General features: G+C 45.7%; 1 protein-coding gene across 1 annotated transcript in view; it reads right to left on the bottom strand.

The window, feature by feature from the left end:
* Positions 1-16,003, bottom strand: part of Dcp2 (decapping mRNA 2) — a 41,481-nt gene extending 25,478 nt beyond the window's left edge. The window contains exon 1 of the mRNA XM_036205029.1: positions 15,818-16,003. Coding sequence (XP_036060922.1) covers positions 15,818-15,870 — 53 coding nt within the window. The 5' untranslated portion in view covers positions 15,871-16,003. The remainder of the gene's footprint in view (positions 1-15,817) is intronic.
* Positions 16,004-19,601: the final 3,598 nt, after the last annotated feature.

Raw genomic sequence — 19,601 nt, 5'->3', positions numbered from 1 at the left:
ACGATCCCCAACCTCAAGCTCTACTATAGGCTACTGTAATAAAAACAGCTTGATGCTGGCATAAAAACAGACATGTGGACCAATGGAATAGAATTGAAGACCCTGACATTAACCCGCACACATATGAACATATAATTTTTGACAAGGAAGCCAAAAATGTACAATGGAAAAAAGAAAGCACCTTCAACAAATGGTGCTGACATAACTGGATGTCAATGTGTAGAAGGCTGCAAATAGATCCATATCTGTCACCATGCACAAAACTTAAGTCCAAGTGGATCAAAGACCTCAACATAAATCCAGCTACTCTGAACCTGATAGAAGAGAAAGTAGGAAGTACTCTTGAATGCACTGGCACCGGAGATCACTTTCTAAATATAACACCAGTAGCACACTCAGAGAAACAATCAATCAATGGGACCTGTTGAAATGGAGAAGCTTTTGTAGAGCAAAGGACATAGTCAACAAGACAAAGCGACAGCCTACAGAATGGGAAAAGGTCTTCACCAACCCCACATCTGACAGAGAGCTGATATCCAGAATATGTAAAGAACTCAAGAAATTAGACATCAAAATGTCCAACAGTCCAATTGAGAAATGGGGTATAGAACTAAACAGAGAATTCTCCACAGAGGAAGTTCAAATGGCTGAAAGACATTTAAGGAATTGCTCAACATCCCTAATTATCCGGGATATGCAAATCAAAATGACTCTGAGATACCACCTTACACCTGTCAGAGTGGCTAAGATAAAAAACACAGAAGACAGCTTATGCTGGAGAGGATGTGGAGCAAGGGGAACTCTCCTCCACTGCTGGTGGGAATGATTTCCACTTTGGAAATCAATATGGCGCTTCCTTAGAAAATTGGGAATCCATCTCCCCCAAGACCCAGCTGTAGCACTCTTGGGCATATACCCAAGGAATGCTCAATCATACCACAAGGGCATTTGCTCAGCTATGTTCATATCAGCATTGTTTGTAATAGCCAGAACCTGGAAACAACCTAGATGCCCTTCAACTGAAGAATGGATAAAGAAAATATGGTACATATACACAATGGAGTACTACTCAGCAGAGAAAAACAATGACCTCATGAGGTTTGCAGGCAAATGCATGGATCAAGAAAAAAATCATCCTGCGTGAGGTAACCCAGACTCAGAAGGACAAACATGGTATGTACTCACTCTTAGGAGGATAGTAGATGTAAAACAAAGATGCTTAGACTGCTACACAACTCCAGGGAGGCTACCTAGAAAATGGGACCCTAGGAAAGACACAGGGATCACCCAATGACAGAGAAATGGATGAGATCTACATGAACAACCTAGACGACAGTGGGAGTAATAAAGGGCAAGATTTGAGGGAAAGAAAGCTTAGGGGAGCAGGAGATCCCAGCTGGATCAAGAACAGAAAGGGAGAACGAGGAAAAACAGACCATGATAAATGAAGACCACATGAGAACAGGAATCGGCAGAGTGCTGGAGAGGTCCCCAGAAATCCACAATGATATATCCTCTGTAGACTGCTGGCAGTGGTTGAGAGAAAGCCTGATCTGACCTAGTCTGGTGATCAGATGACTAAACACCCTAACAGTCGCCTTGGAACTCTCATCCAATAACTGAAGGAAGTGGATGCAGAGATCCTCGGCCAGGCCCCAGGTGGAGCTCCAGGTGTCCAACTGTCGAGAAGGAGGAGGGACTGCAAGAGCGTGAACTGTTGAATCCAAGACTGCAAAAAGCACAGGGACAAATAGCCAATCGAATGGAAGCACATGAATTATGAACCAATGGCTGTGGAGCCCCCAGCTGGAGCAGGCCCTCTGGATAAGAGAGACAATTGAATAGCTTGATCTGTTTGGGAGGCACCCAGGTTGAGGGACCGGGACCTGTTTGTTCTTGGTGCATGAGCTGGCTCTTTGGAACCTTGGGCTTACACAGGGACACATGCTCAGCCTGGAAGGAGGGGACTGGACCTGCCTGTACTGAATCCACCAGGTTTAAATGAGTCCCCAGGGGTGTCTTGGTCCTGGAGGACATGGGAATGGAGGGGAGGGGCTGGGGGAAAGGGGTTGGGGGCGGGAGGAGGGAGGACAGGGGAACCCATGGCTGATGTATAAAATTAAAACACATAATAATAATAATAATAAATAAATAAAAAGAGCTGGGTTTGGTGGTGTAACGCCTGCAATCCACCACCAGAGGGACTGAGGCAGGAGGATTGTGCAGTTAAAAGTGGTTTGAAAGAGATTTGCAATAGAATCCTTTAAAAAGTTGTACAGCTACTGTTCACAAATACAGAAATTAACTTCAGAGCTTCCTAGCAAATTACAGCATGCGAGGACACTACAGGAATTTCCTCCTTCAGAACAGAAGACTACAGATCAGTGTCTCTGTAATTCATTAGAAGTGCCATCCACATATAAACAACACGAGACAGCTGCGGACGGCAGAAATGGGCACTTCCGTTTAACACGCCGGACTTCCCAAGAGCACAACCACAGAGCCTTGATTCACACTAATTCCAAGTATTTACTTTTTCAAATCCAAAATTGCCTTTTTCAAACACCAAGAAAGGAGGAAAATGTCTGCATGTGTGCTTCTTCTACAGAAACACACAGTAATTGTATAAACGTGATGAAGATAGGAGTTGTCTTATTTTTTAGTGAGGTACACAGGTTAAACTACACCAGACCAATTGAATGTGGATGACAGTAGTTGTGGAACATCTACTAACTGATTCTTTCACAGTTGAGGTTTGGGGACTCCTTTTTTCTTCCAGCATTAGAAACAAATCCGACTAAATGAAATAAGTGTGCTGCCCTTTTGGACCATTTTAATTAAAAGAGCTACCATTCAACTAATAAGGCACATATCATTATTTACTTGCTATGATGCCAAGTGACTTTTACTTCAGTTCTCAAATTTCAAATCAAATCAAAAGTTTAAAATTACATCAATGTCTCAGTCAAATAAGAAATCAACAATAGCAAAACATATACGCATTTCAATATAAGAAGATGATTGATAGAAGTGTGAGAGGATCTTTCTGAGTAAGGAAGCCTAGTTTTCAGACCTTGAAAAGTGCACCTGTATATGCTATCTCCCTCTCCTCTGCTGGTCTACCTCACGAACTCCTAACTCATCATCAGGGACTCACAAACACTACCTCCACTATGCAGGTGCACTAGACTCCTCTGAACACACATACTTTTTTAACAGGGCCCCAGACCTTAGCACAACTGACTCCATGATGGAAGTGCCATTCAGGCTGTGAAACTCAGCACACAGACAGCACCACCTGCCAAAACTAAAACAAAGTCTAATCCATTAAAGTCCATTGTTCTGGGAAAGTCTCTAAATGTACTAACTTTGCATTTTAGCTTCTGTGGTTTCGCTTGTGGCTAACTGCTCTTGTTAACTGAAGTATGTCAACCCAGAATGTGGTTTTTGTGTTTAAAAGCTGTCCCTTAGAAAGGCTCAGGGCTACACTGGGATCCTAAATATCCAATGTAGTCACTGGTTGGCTAATATAGACTTTGTATTGGCTTAAACCTATGTCTGAGCAGTCATCTCTGGTGAATACCACATAACAATGCTCTCTCAGACTCGCTAAATGTCCAAATTTGTTCACTGATGGCATATGGTATCTTTGTAGATTTTCATTACCAGTTTAGCAAAAGGTTTTACATATACTGATGGTTGTAATTTACCCTTTAAAGGCTTATACTGACTCTCATTCTTGTCAAGAAATAAGTACTCCTCTGTCCTTGTCACAGGAGACAGCCATGGAACCCTGACAGAATACATGGAGTAGCTTATTTTACTTATTCTGAAAAGTAAATACATTTGGAGGAGGAGATTGGAAAATGTCAAAACAAAGTCCCCCACTCTTCAGTATACCCTGGCTCCAACTGTGGACTCATGCAGGCAAGCAACATCAGCAGAGGCAGAGAGCTCCAGAAGTCTACCAGGATCAAGGAGTCTGCCAGGGCCTTCCAATGCTCAACCGACCGGACCACACCCCAGGGATCCAGAAGTACTAGGAAGAGAACTCCAGGGAAGGGACCCCATAAACCTGTGGATGAGCACTGAGGTTTATTCTGCACATGCTCAGTTCAGACTCTAAACTGGCTAATATAATCTTTAAGTAAACTGAGAAAAATCACCGGCCAAATCCCCATCGGCCACTAGATGGCACACAGAGGAAAGAGCGGGAAGAACTCTTACCTGATTTAATTCACATCCATGTAATGCAACCGCTATTTCTTTTCTCAGTTAGGGGCCTTTTCAAAACAGCTTCCACGACGGAAGAGGAATCAACTAACTACTCCCACTCCCAGCCCACACTGTTCTTTCCATTCTCTCGACACAACACTGTCTAGGGTCTCAGCTTTGCTTTCTTGTTTGTTTTTGATGCAGGGTATCACCATGTAGCCCAGGTTGGCCTGGGGCATGCATTGCAGACCAATCTAATGTCAAACTCACAGAGATCTACCTGCCTGCCTTTGCTTCCAAAGTGCTGGGATTAAAGGTATGTGCCACCACTGCTGGCCAGGACACTGCTGACATTTCAGAGCAGGTAATTCTAGTAAAAGGGGCTGCTCTGCATGCTGAAGGATGCTCAGCACCACCCTCAGCCTCCATCTGGGTATATTACCTGCCAGGCTGCCACAACCAAACCATCTCCAGATAGTGGCAAATGTCCCCTAAATGGGGGGGGGACATCACTTCCAGTAGAGACTTTCTGGGTTAGATGTGCTAAATACAGGTTATAGGAGACCACTGTTTGGTACTAAACTTCTGTACTAGGTCCTAACTAACCAGCTCGAATGTATCAAATGGAAGCACCAAATCTAAACCACATTGTTTCCTGACCTTCCTGGAAACCAGGAAGCAGGTAGTAGCCCATCTGTCAAAGGCTAGTGCCAGTGATGAGGAAAAGAGAAAATAGCGAAGCCCCTCCTTAAATGTAAACGATATAAATGAACTAATTAGTCTTCGGGAACTTTTTCCTTGATGCTGTCAAAACGGAAAGGCCCCTCTCCACTCTTTCTTCAGCCCTCCTCTGACTGTAAAGCCAAGTACTGCTCGTTCTCTGCTTTATGCTCTCTGACAGTGTCAGCCAATTCCACAACACCAAATAAAGTCAATTAAAACGCCTTTAAAAGACTGTCATCGTCTGACAGATCACCAGGCTGTCTTTACACTACAGCCAGCAAATGCAATTTAGAATCACACAAAGGTGGCCTGCACTGTTTCCTGTACTGTCTTTTGTCCCACAATTAACAGTTACAATCATTGCCCTTGTCCTGTGCCCTCCACACAGTACCCCTCATCATTTCAACTGCTGAAGGGCTCAAGGCAGACATGCCTTGAGCCTGAAGCCTGAGGATATCCCCCTTATGGGTCCCTATTCGGAGAGTTTGGACCTTGATTACACCACAGGAAACATTTCATGACAAGCCAGGGTAAAGCACAGTTAGTGAATGTATCAATGAGAAGCAGTAGATAGTATATAATTTAGATGTGAGTACAGGAGAGCAGTACACAACTGACCGGAGAAGGACAAGGGTACACAGGCAAGGTCGGGCACAGGGTTCTCTTGGAGTCCCACTGGAAGTGTGTTAACAAGAGACATCTGCATGACAGGCTGGGTGAAAGCATTCACCCTTCAGCCCAGAAGAGAAACACAGGTTTATCGCACACAGCCAGGGTCAAGGAGGCAAGGGCAATATCAAAAGAACTGCACTCTCGAGACAATGGGACTCAGGTGCTGTTTAGAGCTATCTTCCTTTGGTTAGGGTGACGTGATAGTTAATAGTGAAAGTTAACTTGATTCTAGACTAGTTAAGTGAGGTGGGAGGTCCTAGACTGAATAAAAGACAAAGCAAGATAAGCAGCAGCACTCAACACTCTGCTTGCTGACTGCAGTGGCAACATGACCAGCTGGTGCTGCCCCACTATGCGGGAACACGACCAGCCCCGTGCTGCCCCACTATGCGGGAACACGACCAGCCTTGTGCTGCCCCACTATGCGGGAACACGACCAGCCTTGTGCTGCCCCACTATGCGGGAACACAACCAGCCTTGTGCTGCCCCACTATGCGGGAACACGACCAGCCCCGTGCTGCCCCACTATGCGGGAACACGACCAGCCCATGCTGCCCCACTATGTGGGAACATGACCAGCCTCGTGCTGCCCCACTATGTGTGATGGACAGTATCATCACACTGCCTGCACACGTTAAGCCAGGATAAAGACTATGTCAGTCTGCTGCTGGCAGGTATTGGTCACAGCAATTAGTAAACTAATACTGTGACTCACCCCACGCAAATGAGGTCAGTGACACTGGTCTTGTGACTGCTGTCTTTCAGAAGCTAGGTCATTACCAGTTAGGGAGGAAGGTATATCTTTCAGGCCCCTTGCAGAAAGGGTTACTCTCCATTTACCACCACAGGAACCTGACCAACACAGGCCAAGACTCTGGAGGATAAAGGGCCACCTTCTTCTGGATGCCTCACCCTCAACGTGACAAATCTGCACACCCTACAGCAGCCACCTCATGATCTACTCAGCTAACACTGTGCTCAACAATTAGATCCCTTCTGCTGTAATTTAGGACCCTCCATGAGGTGGCTAATGAGAACTTTGCCACCATCTGGGTACACGCCCCCTCTCCAAGGTCTGACCCATTCCCAGTATAATCCAAACTAGGTCTGTTTAGTCAGGATACCTCTTCCTTCCCCGCCTCATCAGAGACACTGAAGGGTTCACAGTGGCTTCTGGCCTTTTACATTATCATAACCACACGCTACACACGTCAGAAGTCCCATATCTGGACTTTAATAAGTACCTGAGCTGAAAAGGCTCACAACTCCATTACTGTGCCTGATACAGTCCCATTAGTCACACTGATACTGATGTAGGCAAGATGGAGCAGTGAGTCACTAAGATGATACGGGAAAGGAAATGGCAGTTATCATATCTGTTAACTCTAACCGGCTCACACAAAGACAACACACAAAGCTCCTGAGACTAGTGGTGTCTGGTATTCTAGGCTGGTTGAAACCATGCAGATATCTGGACCGCTGAATAGGCAAAGCTACCCATGCTGTCCATTTTTTACCAAGCCTCTCTAGACATCAGACAAAAGCTTCATAAACTAGACCAGGGCCTGACTCCTCTAATTCACTTTATTAGACATGGCCATCGAGGGCTGAAGTAACTGGGAAACCCCTTGAGCCAGCGAGGCCAAAGTGGGAGGCACACCAAGACCAGAATCAAGTTCAATGGCCAACAGAAGCAACTGTGTATTTCCTACATTCTCACAAAACTCTACAGCCCATCTAGCAGCTGGGTAAGGGAACTAACAGCTTCCGAGCAAAGGACTCTTTCTACTACTTCTGTGCTCACGCAGGAGTGCCTCCAACACCTCCTGGCTCACAGCCAGACCTAAAGGATGTTTTCCTTTGTATTCTCAGACTTGGTTTCTGGCTCCCTCCAAATCTCAGGGCCACTCCACCCAGGTTACTTGGCAGCATACTAGAGCTTTAGCTTTGGGGATAGCCCTCACCTTCTGGACAGTCACTAGCTAAAAAGATCTGTCTGTCCTCCCTCACATCTCCCCTGGGTGTAGCCTCCTTTACTACAAGGATGATCTACTAATCTGGAGCCCTGACATACTTGAGAGCAAAACACTGAGTCTTCAAAATCTGGCCTTAGGAATCTACAAGGCTTCCCCTCAACAGGCTCCAAGCTCCCTGGAAGAGGTGCAGCTCCTAGGAATTAGACTAGCGCCAGGCACAAGGAACCTTTCCAGTCACAAGGATCTCATTTTAACTACGAGCACAATTTTGAAGAATTCTGGAATCTCCAGGTCAGCCTACCCAGAGAAGGAGCATTACATAGGATCTCTGAAGTAACGTGGGGTTACTTCAGCATTGACCTCCGCCCCAGCACGGGTTCTGTTCTTACTAAACCCTTTTCTCTGTGGGGTCCAAGACATGCCTAAGCATTGACCCCCGCCCAGCATAGGTTCTGTTCTTACTAAACCCTTTTCTCCATGTACTAGAGCGAGCAGAAGTAGTGCCAAGAATTTTAACTCAGTGCTGTAAATCTGGGGGGCCTCTAAGAGTCTAGCTGCTTACCTTTTCAAGTCATTACCCCTGGAGCTGTGGGAAAGCTCTCCTGCCTTGGTGCACTCGCAACTGTTGCTCTTGGTGGGAAGCCTCTAGCCCCTGACAGAGAATGATGACTTCCACGCTACCATTGGATAAGTTAAGCTTTCAATTCCTAGTGGACCTTCCACTAGGTCTCATGTAACAGAACAGACAAGTTCAAGACTCTAATAAACTCAGAGCCAACTACAAAACCCTGCTAAGCTTTAAATTCTGCTACCGCACTGCTACATCCTAGCCCCGAGGTCTTTCTGGAGCAGTCTGGAGTGGAGACAAGTCCCTACCTGCAGTGTTAGACCGGACCTACCATGTTGCTGACCTGAGGCTACCTAGTTACATAATGTTTTATGGTAGCAGGACTTAGATCTTCAGAGCTTGGGACAGTAAGCCTGGGAAGGCACAGGAAGCAGGATCCCTCTGGGTAAATCCACATCAGCCTCAAAGGTAGAGAGCTACCTGCTCTCACAGGGTTTCCAGCAGGGGCAGGAGTGATATTTACATAATTCAGCTAATGCTTTCCAAGTGAAAAGCATCTCCAGCAGTCTCAAGGGAAACAGACCTCTCACTGCCCAAAATGTGATGATTAGATGCGCTGTGGTGGTTTGAAGGAGAACAGCCCCCACGGGCTCAGATATTTAATATTGGGTCACCAGTAGTTGGTCCAGTTTGGAGAGGCTCAGAGGGCGTGGCCTTGCTGTGAGAAATTGTCACTGGGGGACAGGTTTTGAGAGGTTAGTGCCATTTCCAGTTTGCTCTCAACTGCCTGTCACCTGCTATCCCCACACCTCCATAAATGAGTATACCTCTGGAACAGTAAGTCAAACAAACCCCTTATTATCTATCTAAATAGCCAAAAATTCCTTCTATAAATGATAAAAAAAAAAGTCAAGGTGCCTTATCATAGCAATAGGAAAGTTGCGAAGACACACACCTATGAAATTTTTGGCCCTACTAGAGGCCGTCTAGCCTCTAACGCAGGTAGCTGTTATATAGGACAAGGCCCATCAAAAAGACCATTCCAGCATGTCTCAAGATAGTACCCAAAAAGATCAACAGGCAGCTAGACTTCCATTCCCTTCTGCCTTAGTTCCCAGTCACATGATCACAAAATAGTACTTAGGAAACTCAAAGGTTTTTTACATCAAGGCTTCCTGACCACATCAGAGGGATGATTACAAAGCCCAGAAAATAAGCTAGTTTGTGGTGATATTGTGTCCCCCAATATATTATGTACCTCAAGAAACTTATCTGGGGTCAGAGAACAGAACAGCCACTAGACAAACAGAGGCCGGAAAATGGTGGCACACACACCTTTAATCTTAGCATTCTGGAGGCAGAGATCCATCCAGTTCTCTGTGAGTTCAAAGCCACACTGGAAACAGCCAGGCACAGTGAGTCACACCTTTAATCCCAGGAAGTGATGTCGGAAAGCAGAAAAGTATATAAGGTGTGAGGACCAGGAACTGGAGCTGGTTAAGCTTTTAGGCTTTTTGGCAGGAGTTCAGCTGAAATCCATTCGGATGAGGACACAGGGGCTTCCAGTCTGAGGGAACAGAATCAGCTGAGGAATTGGCGAGGTGAGGTTAGCTGTGGCTTGTTCTGCTTCTCTGATCTTCTAGCATTCACCCCAATACCTGGCTCTGGGTTTGTTTCTATTAATAAGACCTTTTAAGATTCTTGCTACACTAGTTTCCCCAATCTTCCCAAAGGAAGAGCCCTAACATCAAGCCACACACTTGAGGCCAAAGTCTCTCCAATTCTAAATGAGTCTCTCCTCACAGACACATTCTGCAGACTTTGAGGTCCATTTCTAAAGCTTCTCCTACCCATTGTCAGGCCAATCTTGAGAGGATCCTCTGCCCTCCTCCATTCTGCTTACCCAGCACAGAGGAACTATGTTGTAGGAAGACTGGCAAAAGAATCTCACTCACATGCCTCCACGCAAGGGGCTCTTAATAGCTTCAGGTTCCATTGTATGTCATCACTACAGTGACAGAGGTATTCTCCAACCAACCAACCAACCAACCAACCAACCAACCAACCAACCAACCAGGGCTCGGAGGTAACCACTGTCCTCAGGGAATACATCATTCCTTGCTTTCGGCTTCTCAGATCTCTACAATTGGTAGGAGCCTGTTTTTCACCTTCATTTCACTCAGGGAGTGAATGAAGCTCAGAGTATCATCTCCAGGTAACCCAGCATCCTCAATCTGCTGGCAAGATCTCCAGCTCCTGGGAGATCTCTCACTAAACTCCTAATGGAGACTCAACAGTCTTAGTGGGCTCTTCTCAGATACCAAATTACTGCTATGTCCACAACCCACTTCTGCCCCTTCAAAAGCCTTTCCAGTGGGCTTTCCTTAAGGTAGGGCTACCAGGTCATACTGAGAACGCTACACAATAGGCGGTCAAGGTCATCACTGACTGACTAATAGGATCTGTATAGACCCAAACTGATCTCACCTTTGGGGGGCCGCAGTCTCACATTAACATGGAGAATGTTTAATTTAAAACCTTTGCATGGGGTAAAAGCCCACTGGAACCTGTACAGACTAGAGTTTATCAAGTCCTGCTCACACGTCCAACTGCAGTCAAGCAACCGAGTCTGGCACCATTTGTCATCCCCAGAAGCTCATGAACTGCCAACTTCTAGGAGCCCCCTGGAGATCTCTGTCTTCTCTTCTGGTCACACCCAAGTGAACATGTAGCTTTGATTATCTGGAGACCACAATGCATGGCCGGGATTCATTCGTCCATCTTTCTGAATTCTTTGGTATTTTACAAGCTCTTACCTCTCATTCCCTAGATATTCTGGAAGACCCAATCCAGTTCAGGAAAGTTGTCATTAGCATGTTCCTTCAGAAGACTTTGCCTGTCCTGAACTGAAGTTATCACTTTTCTCAAACATCACTGCACTCCTACTGGGCATCCCCACCCCCAACCTTTCATAATCATTATCATCATACTTCCTACCTGCCTTTCTGAAACCATCTTACAGTGTGACTTTGTGTATGTGTAACGGTGTCAGGCACAGGTGTGTATGCAGGGCAAAGGTTGACATCAGGTGTCACTCTCCACCTTCTTTTTTTCTGTTTTGTGTTTTGAGACAGGGTCTCACTATGTAGCCCTGGCTGTCCTAGAACTCATCATGCAGACCAGGCTGGCCTCTGCCTCCTGAATGCTTCGATTAAAGGTGTACACCACCATAACCCCCCTTTCAACTTATTTCCAGACATAGAATCTCTTACCGATGGGCTAGGGAATGAATTTTAAGGGACTTGCACTTTATATGTACAGGTGCTTTGCCTACGCTACATTCATGCAGTGCTCACGGATGCCAGAAGATGGCATCAGATTCTCTGGAACTTAAGTTATGGACGGTTATTAGTGGTCATGTGGATACCGAGAACTGAACCTGGGTCTTCTAGCTACTTTTGCCATTATTTCTGTCTTAATGGACTGTTCTCATAAAGAACTCCTACTCCCAGCCCATGCAGCTACCTCCCCTACATTATCATCTCCAAAAGGTCCACCATCTCCTCAAATAACATGGCTCGACTCTTATAGAAAACCACTGGCTCTGTGGGGCTGGAACTGGCAGTGCTCACCCAGCCACACCACCCAAGTTTATTTAAGTAACACTCTCTCTTCACACGCATTTCCAGTGAGTCTGGACGCATCACCCGAACACTCTCAGGGCTGATAATAAACCAATGCTACTGCGCCTCCTCACTCACCAGTTGAGAGTGCAGTCTTGCCAGATCAGATGGTGGCTTCTTAAGACAGGCTCTCATTTACACTAAGGCCACCAGCCATGAGAAAGGTCTCCCTTCCTGTGGGCACCCTCTGATCATATAACTTCACTCTCCTGTTAGACAAAACAAAACATCCTTAATTCTAAGAAAGCACACAGATCTCACAGACATGCACTGACTTGTCATGGTCTACTAAAAACACCCGGAGCCTACCTAACTCCTAATGACCATGGCGCCTTATCCCAGATGGCCGGTGATGAGAAAGACAACTAGGCTATAAAATTTACCGCTTAATAAACGGGGCAGGGGGCACACATGCCTAGGAGGTGGAGAGGCAGCAGGATGAGGAGGAACACAAGCTCATCCCTAGGTACATAATGTCTGAGGCCAGCCTAGCACACAACACCCTATCTCATGAAGCTGGAGGCCAGCCTAGCATACATGACACACTATCTCAAAATCTTTTGTTTACTACTCACTAGTATAGTAGAATATCCACTTATTCATCTAGATAGGGACAGCACAGCACATCCAAAGTTAAAAGAATTCTGATTCCCTTTCAGGAAGCATTCCTTGAAGAACTTGTCTATTCAATTTCTGTTTCTGCAGTATATTTTCTTGAATAAATCTGTGTCTGTTTTGGGTTGACGACTACTTTATCCTCACACCTCTAGCATCATGTCCTTTCTCAGCACAAGAAGTCTACAGGAAAAGCAGATCCAACAGAGCACATAGTATGACAGAGGTTTATATAAGGATATACTAAAGAAATGAGTAGTGGTGGTGGGGAAGCAACTGTGCACACTGGAAGGGTTGATGTGCTAGCCAATGGTTCTCAACCTGTAGGTCATGACCCCTTTGGGGTCGAATATCAAATATCCACATTATGACTCATAACAGTAACAAAATTACAGTTGTGAAGCAGCAACGACATAACTTTATGGTGTGTGTGTGGGTGGGTGGGTCACCACATGAGGAACAGTCTTAGAGGGTCGCAGTGTTAGGAAGGCTGAGAACCACTTTGATAGAGAATGGCAATCCAATTATAAATCAGAAGGCTGGGGAGCTAGCTAGGCTGCCATGGTACGAGCCTGGAGTCCTGAGTTAGATCCCTGGGACCCACGTAAAGGTGAAAGGAGGGCAGCAAACGCACAAAGCTGTCCTCCACACACGCACAAATGACAAGTACCCAATTCCCCCAGTCATCATTTTTCTGCAGCTTGAGCTTTACATTTGAGCTTGAATTTTTAACACAAAACTACAAACAAACCAAGCAAGAGACACATACTAACTCAAAAACTGTTAAGACCTGTAGTTTAAAGAAATGGTCAGTCCCCTTAGTTACTCGTTCATCAAGCACCTAGCCCTAACAGCTGAACATATCACATTCTGTTTAAAAAGATCAGGGTACAGTAAGATATATGAAAGAGTAGCTTACATAAATTCACTGGAACCCCACTACCTTGAACCCTTAACAGTTGCTTAGCTCACTGTTGGCACAACAGAACGTAATTACTCTGTGAACAGAGCCACACTACAATCACAACAGCTGATATCACCTCTTCAAATGATGCAATCCTAGGTAATATGCAGACTAGCCCAAATACTCCTTCTAGGAAGGCTACTTGAAGATGCCTGTAAAACAGTGTAAAGTTACCTCTGTCAACTTTTCATCCTTACTAACCCATGCAAAACCACTCACTTTCCCAAACTATAGTTTTTCAAACTACAAAATGTGCATTTGTGAAAATAACAAAAGACCTCGGAAACAAAGAAAATGAAGATCACAACCCTCTCATCCCACTTTAGACTCAAATCTTTAGTGATTTATCCACATAGATACATTATATTTTCTTACCATTTGGGAATTTGGGAATAAAGAAAATAAATTCCTCATAACTTTTATGGATTCATGTGAATCTACCATATGCCAAAAATTATAATTCTCCCAACACCAAAGAATTACAATGACATCCTTAAAAAAAAAGGTCAGATTAAAAATGTATGCATGTAAGTGTTTTGCTTGCTCAGATGTATTATGTGTATCACGTGCAAACCTGGTGCCCACAGAGTTCAGAAGAGGGAATCAAATACCTTCTTGGAACTGGAGTTACAGATGGTTGTGAACCACCAAGTGGGTAGAGGAGCTGCAGTAAACGCTAAGAGCTTATTAACTATAAGTCCAATCTATGGACTCTCTACATGTACTTCTGCAACGTTTAAAATGCCTGATTTGACTTTACATTACATTCATGGGGTGTAGAGGAAAAGGAACACTTCAAATCTTGACCTTCAAAACTAGGATAAAAATGTGTCACTGTATAAATTAATCTTCAAATCTGTTTGTCCAGATGAAAATGGAAATCACTGTCCCTCTTAGCGTTGTTTCAATACGTGTGAAGGAAACACCAGCAAACACTCCACAAGCATATTTCTTTGCTTGGCTGGAGAGATGGCTCAGCATGTCTACTCTAAGAGGATGCAGGTCTAGCTCCCAGCACCCACTTGAAGTTGCTCACAACTGGCTTCTATTTCCAACTCCAGGTATCAGATGCCCTCTTCCGGCCTGGGCAGATACCTTACACACATCGGTGCCCCTTTCCCTCTCAGGCACGTAATTACAAAGAAAACAAATCTTAAAAAAATAAAATAAAAAAAGCAAACAGCTGGAATGTGGCACAACTACCGTTTCACCTTAAAGCACATATATAGTGTCTAGAAGTGAAGACAGCGCCAGCATTCATAATCTAAATTATTTCACAGTCCAAACGCTTAGCGACGACTTGGTAACAATGTACCAGGAACTTTACTTCGATAAAGAAGGAAGTATTCTGAATGCGGTTTTGGCTGGCTGCAATCATTGCCCACAAGAACACAGAAACCCAGGGGAGTGAGAATTTCCTTACACGTAGGAGAATCAAAAGATTAAAGCGAAGGGACTGTTGGATTTCCCCTCTGGTTCTCAACGATAAATCCGTGGGAAAAGGGAAAGAATAATTCTCTACAGAAAATGCCACAGGCGAACACGCAGAGGAGAAGAAGGCTTGAGTTTGAAAATTGCTCCCTGCGTACGTACCTGAGAATCATAAAACCGAAATTAAAAGAGTGAGCCCCACCTACGGAATCGGAGAAAGGACGAAGAGAGGAGGAAGAAAACCCTAGGTTAAAGTCAGAGGCAAAGAAAAAACCAAAACAAAAAAACACAAACCCCACACACTTCAAAGAAGGAACTGGGCCGAAAACCGCTGGGGATTCAGGTTTGGGCAAAGGAGTTTCACTTGCAGGAAAAAGCAGAATAGATGAGGTAAAAATGAGGGATTCTGGTGCTCCAGGATGTAGGGGCTAGAGAAAGAGAAATTGAAAGACTTCAGGGACTGAAGGGGCGTCGAACACGCAGCGAGGGCGTAAAGCGGGACCAGGGGATGGAGGAGAGCCGAGGCCAGGACCGCAAAGGACCCGGAGATGGAGGAGAGCGAGGCCTGAACCACAAATTGGGACCCAGGGACGGGGACAGAATCGAGGCTGGGGTGCAAAAGACCTAGGTAGGGATGGAGTAAGAGCCCAGACCCGGGGGGCAACGCAGGGGCCTGGAGAGCTGGGACTGAAGACGTAAAGTGGTACCTGGGAATGGGGGAGAATCAAGGCCGAGGTGGGGGTGTGGAGGGGCAAAGGGGGACTCGGGAACATGGAGAAGAGCCGAGGCCCGGCTCACTGCTGAGACCCGGGACTGGCGGAGAGCGGAGGCTGGGGTGCATAGTGGAACTCGGGAATGGGGAGGGACAACCGAGCTTAGGGCGCAAAGCTGGACCGGGGAGAGGGAGGACCTAGGTCGGGGACGCTGGTAGGCTGAGGCAAAGTCTGAGGCGGAGGTGAGCTGCCAGTACCTGCAGAGATCGTCCAGGACGCTGCCGGGAATCTCCAGGCGTTTGGTCTCCATGCTGAGGACCCGCAGCAGGCGCAGCGCATCCCGGCTCCGCGCAGCCGGCACCGTAGAGCAAACAGCACGGAGACTCCGGCCCGAGGACACTGGAACCCTCTGCCCGGACCCCGAGGCTGGGCCGAGGCGAGGGGCGGAGCCCTGGGGTCACGCCCCCTCCGCTGGAAAGGCCCAATGCGAAGCTGCGGGACTCGCGCCTGCGCGCGCCTCGCCAATGAGACGTTTGTTTATTGGTCCGTGGGCTCCAATCAGTCTTCAGGCTGCTCAGTTCCTGCTCCTAACACCAACTTCCCGCCGCCTTTGACTGTGAGCACGCCTGGGGTGCTTGCGCCTGCGTGCCGTGTGCGCCTTCTACTACACTGCCAGGAAGTTTTGAGCCCCTAGTCTAGGACACCTCCCCTCCACACAGACGCCCCAACATCTCAGGCTTGTCACAGTGGCTCCAACCTCACCATAACCGACTGGACGGGCGCTCATTTCTTGGGAATCCCCAGAGCACCTATTAAACAGAAGCGATTATCCGCGATTGCTGTCACCAAGTATTCTGCGCACATGCTCACCACCGATTTCATTACTTCTAGGCCAAACGCTGTACCCCTGAAAGAAATATTAATCCCATTTTTGTATGCATATAGGATCTCGCCACGTAGTCCAAGCTGACCTTGCACTCTTAGTGCTCCAACCTTACTTAGCCTTCTGAGTGCTGGGACTAGAGGCGTGTGTCACCACCTAAAGTTAACCGATGCTTTCTTTTAAATGTGGTTCACCTCTACACCTAGAAGGAGCAACGATTCCAAAGAAAAAATAAGTATGCTACTTTAGTTGGCTACCAGAGCATTGAAACAATGGTCACCAAGGAACTGCAATTTCCTCTCAATAATCTCTCAAGAGGAGAAAAAGTAGGCTTGAAACCTGGTGCCACTCAGGAGGAATGAGGTTCCCAAGAAGGAATTTCCCTCTGCCTTTGGCCGTGTGCACTTTCTACTGTCAGGAAGTTGTGAACTCCTATTTTAAAAGCTCTTAGGACCGCTTTGGGGGACACATAAAAAGACGAGTCAGTGATGAGCCGATCCATACCTTGACCAGAACTACTTAGTTGTGCATACCTCTTGTCTTCCAGTGTTTAAATGTAAATCTCACGTCAGAACCCCGAAGGTACTCAGGGAAGGATTTCACTGAGCCTCTTCATTTGTTTCTCTTCCCAGTGTGCACACGCTGAAAACATCATCCTTCTCTGCCTCACTGTTGCTTGTTTCCTTAATTGGCCTATTGAGGACAAGAGGCTTGTTGTCTTGTTAGAGCTGCTGAAGGCCCAGGCTCAGACTCTAACAAGTTCCGTAACATGAACACAAGAACCTCATTCCTCTATTTGACACCACAGTAGAGCTCAGAAAACACTGAATAAACTTGTGATCGCTACCCCACTCCATACACTCAAACACACCACTTCAAACTGCCGGTTCTCATTCATTGCGCATGTTGCTAAATGGAGTCCAATTCATTCTGGAAACTTAGAGAAATTGAATCCATCTGTTCTTCCTCTTACATCAAATTCCTCCCTCCCCAGCTCCCACCCTTACCCAAGATACCTCCTCTGTCACAGGTTCAGCTTGTTCTAGCATTTAATTTCTTTTTTTTTCTCTTAATTTTTGTTCAATCCACGCTCTAACTTTTCATAATTTATCCACACTCCTGTAGTAAGAACTGCCTAACTAGTACTTCTGCATTTATTCTGGGCCTGAGAAACTTGCTTAAATTTTGTTTTGTTTTATTCAGTTATAACCGGGTTACTATTTTTCAGCTTTAGATCACCCCCACATCAGCCGCATCAACCGCTTGTGTGTGATACCCCTTCTACTGGGGCTCAAGATGTAAAACACTTCAGTCATCTGTTTTACTCTCCAGTTTTTTGACGTCATCTTTTTGCCCTTTCTTGGAGAATCTCTCAAATTCGTCTTCAGGGATCTTCAGGGCTTTTGGTTGTTTGAAGTTCTCATTTCTTCTTCAAGTGCCCCTTTCTTGTGATGCTATATTTTTGCTTCATAGATGTAACATTTTCTCATTCCGCAGAGAAAGGAAGAAATACATAAAGGTGTTCTTTTCCCTGATCTATTATCCCTTTGGTATTAAATTGGTTTTCAGCTACCATATTAGATTTCTATGCCCTTGATCATACATACACACTTATGAGTAAAGCTAGAGTCTAGTCCTATAAAAGCTCATAACACAGGGGAATTGCTTTCTGACAGATTTATCTAAATACTCTCTCTCTCTCTCTCTCTCTCTCTCTCTCTTTCTCTCTCTGTGTGTGTGTGTGTGTGTGTGTGTTTTCAATTTTTTTTTTATTGAGAATTTTACTAATGTATATAATGTATTCTGGCCAAATCCACCTCCCATTCTGTCTCTTCCAAATTCCTCTGCTATGTTTCCTTTCCAACTTCTCTTGTCCTCTCCCTCCCCCTACATCCACTGAGTCCATTTAATGCTGCCTACATAGGAATGAACTGAAACACGTGTATTTTCTCAGAGGCAGCATCCCTCAGGAAAACTTACCCTTCTTCCCCTCTGCAGCCATACATTGTCAATGGCTTCTTAGCTAGGGGTGGGATTTTCTAACCCTTCCCCCACCCAAGCTGTGATTTCGCCTGACTGTGTGCAGGTCCTGAAAAAATGAAGTCATAGTCATGGTGAGTTCATGCATCAAATTTCCCTGTTATATCCAGAAAATACTGTTTCACTGCAGACATCCACTACTTCCAGATCCTTACCCCTTGATTTTTTGTTTTTAGTCCTTATTTGTACGTGTGAGCCAATAGTTAAGGATCATAGAAATTTAATACAACAGATGAGAACCTATTTAACAGCATAGTGGAGCCTAGAGCAATCAGAAAGCAGGAAGAAGATTTTCAAAGCATATTGTTCATTCCTTCTGGCTGAACAAATTCTCCAAAGAGAAAATGCTTCCGAGCTCAAAAGCATTCTGAGAATAAAGGAAGGAAGCATGGACTGGAATATTCCATCCTCTTTATTCAGGCCTCTCCTAGGGCCTTACAAGCTTCAGATTTCATAAGAAGCAGGCCTTGGGAAAGGAGTTGAGTTCAGGCAGTATGGTGGAAGCAGTCCTAGGAAACAGGTAGCAGAACAAGGAGGCAGGCAAAGGATGCTAATACAGGCATGAAGGGTGTATCATCAAGAGAAGGCTGAGGGTGACTGGGACTTAATCTTTTTACTGATATATTCTGGAGATCAGTGTAAAGCACACCTCAGAGTTATTCCACAGAAGAGGAATATAGTGGTCTCAATGACAATACCCCCCATGGGCTCAAAGATTTTAATGCCTGGTCCTCTTTGGGAAGGATTAGGAGGTGTAGCCTTGGTGAAGTAGGTATATCAAGGGAGGTGGGCTTTGAGCTTTCAAAAGCCCACACTATTCCCAGTCAGACCCCCTCCCTCTCTCTCCTTCTGCCTTGTGGTTGTTGTCTTAACGTGTGATCTCTGCTGTACTGCCCCTGGAGTCGTCACTTTCTGGCCTGTCGCCATGCTCCCCACCACGATGGTCATGGATTCGCCCCCCTGAGACTGGGAACCCAATAAACTCTTTCTTCCATATGTTGTCTTGATCATAGCGTCTCTTCACAGTGATAGAAAAGTCACAAAGACAGGGGGGCATTATATACAACACTGCAGCATCAGTTGTCAGTAGAAGGTTGCTCCTAGACCCGGCACCTGCC

Source organism: Onychomys torridus, chromosome 13 (genome assembly GCF_903995425.1).
Source record: "Onychomys torridus chromosome 13, mOncTor1.1, whole genome shotgun sequence".
Lineage (NCBI taxonomy): Eukaryota > Metazoa > Chordata > Mammalia > Rodentia > Cricetidae > Onychomys > Onychomys torridus.
The sequence above is the reverse complement of the archived record's forward strand: the minus strand, read 5'-3'. Positions and strand labels throughout refer to the sequence as shown.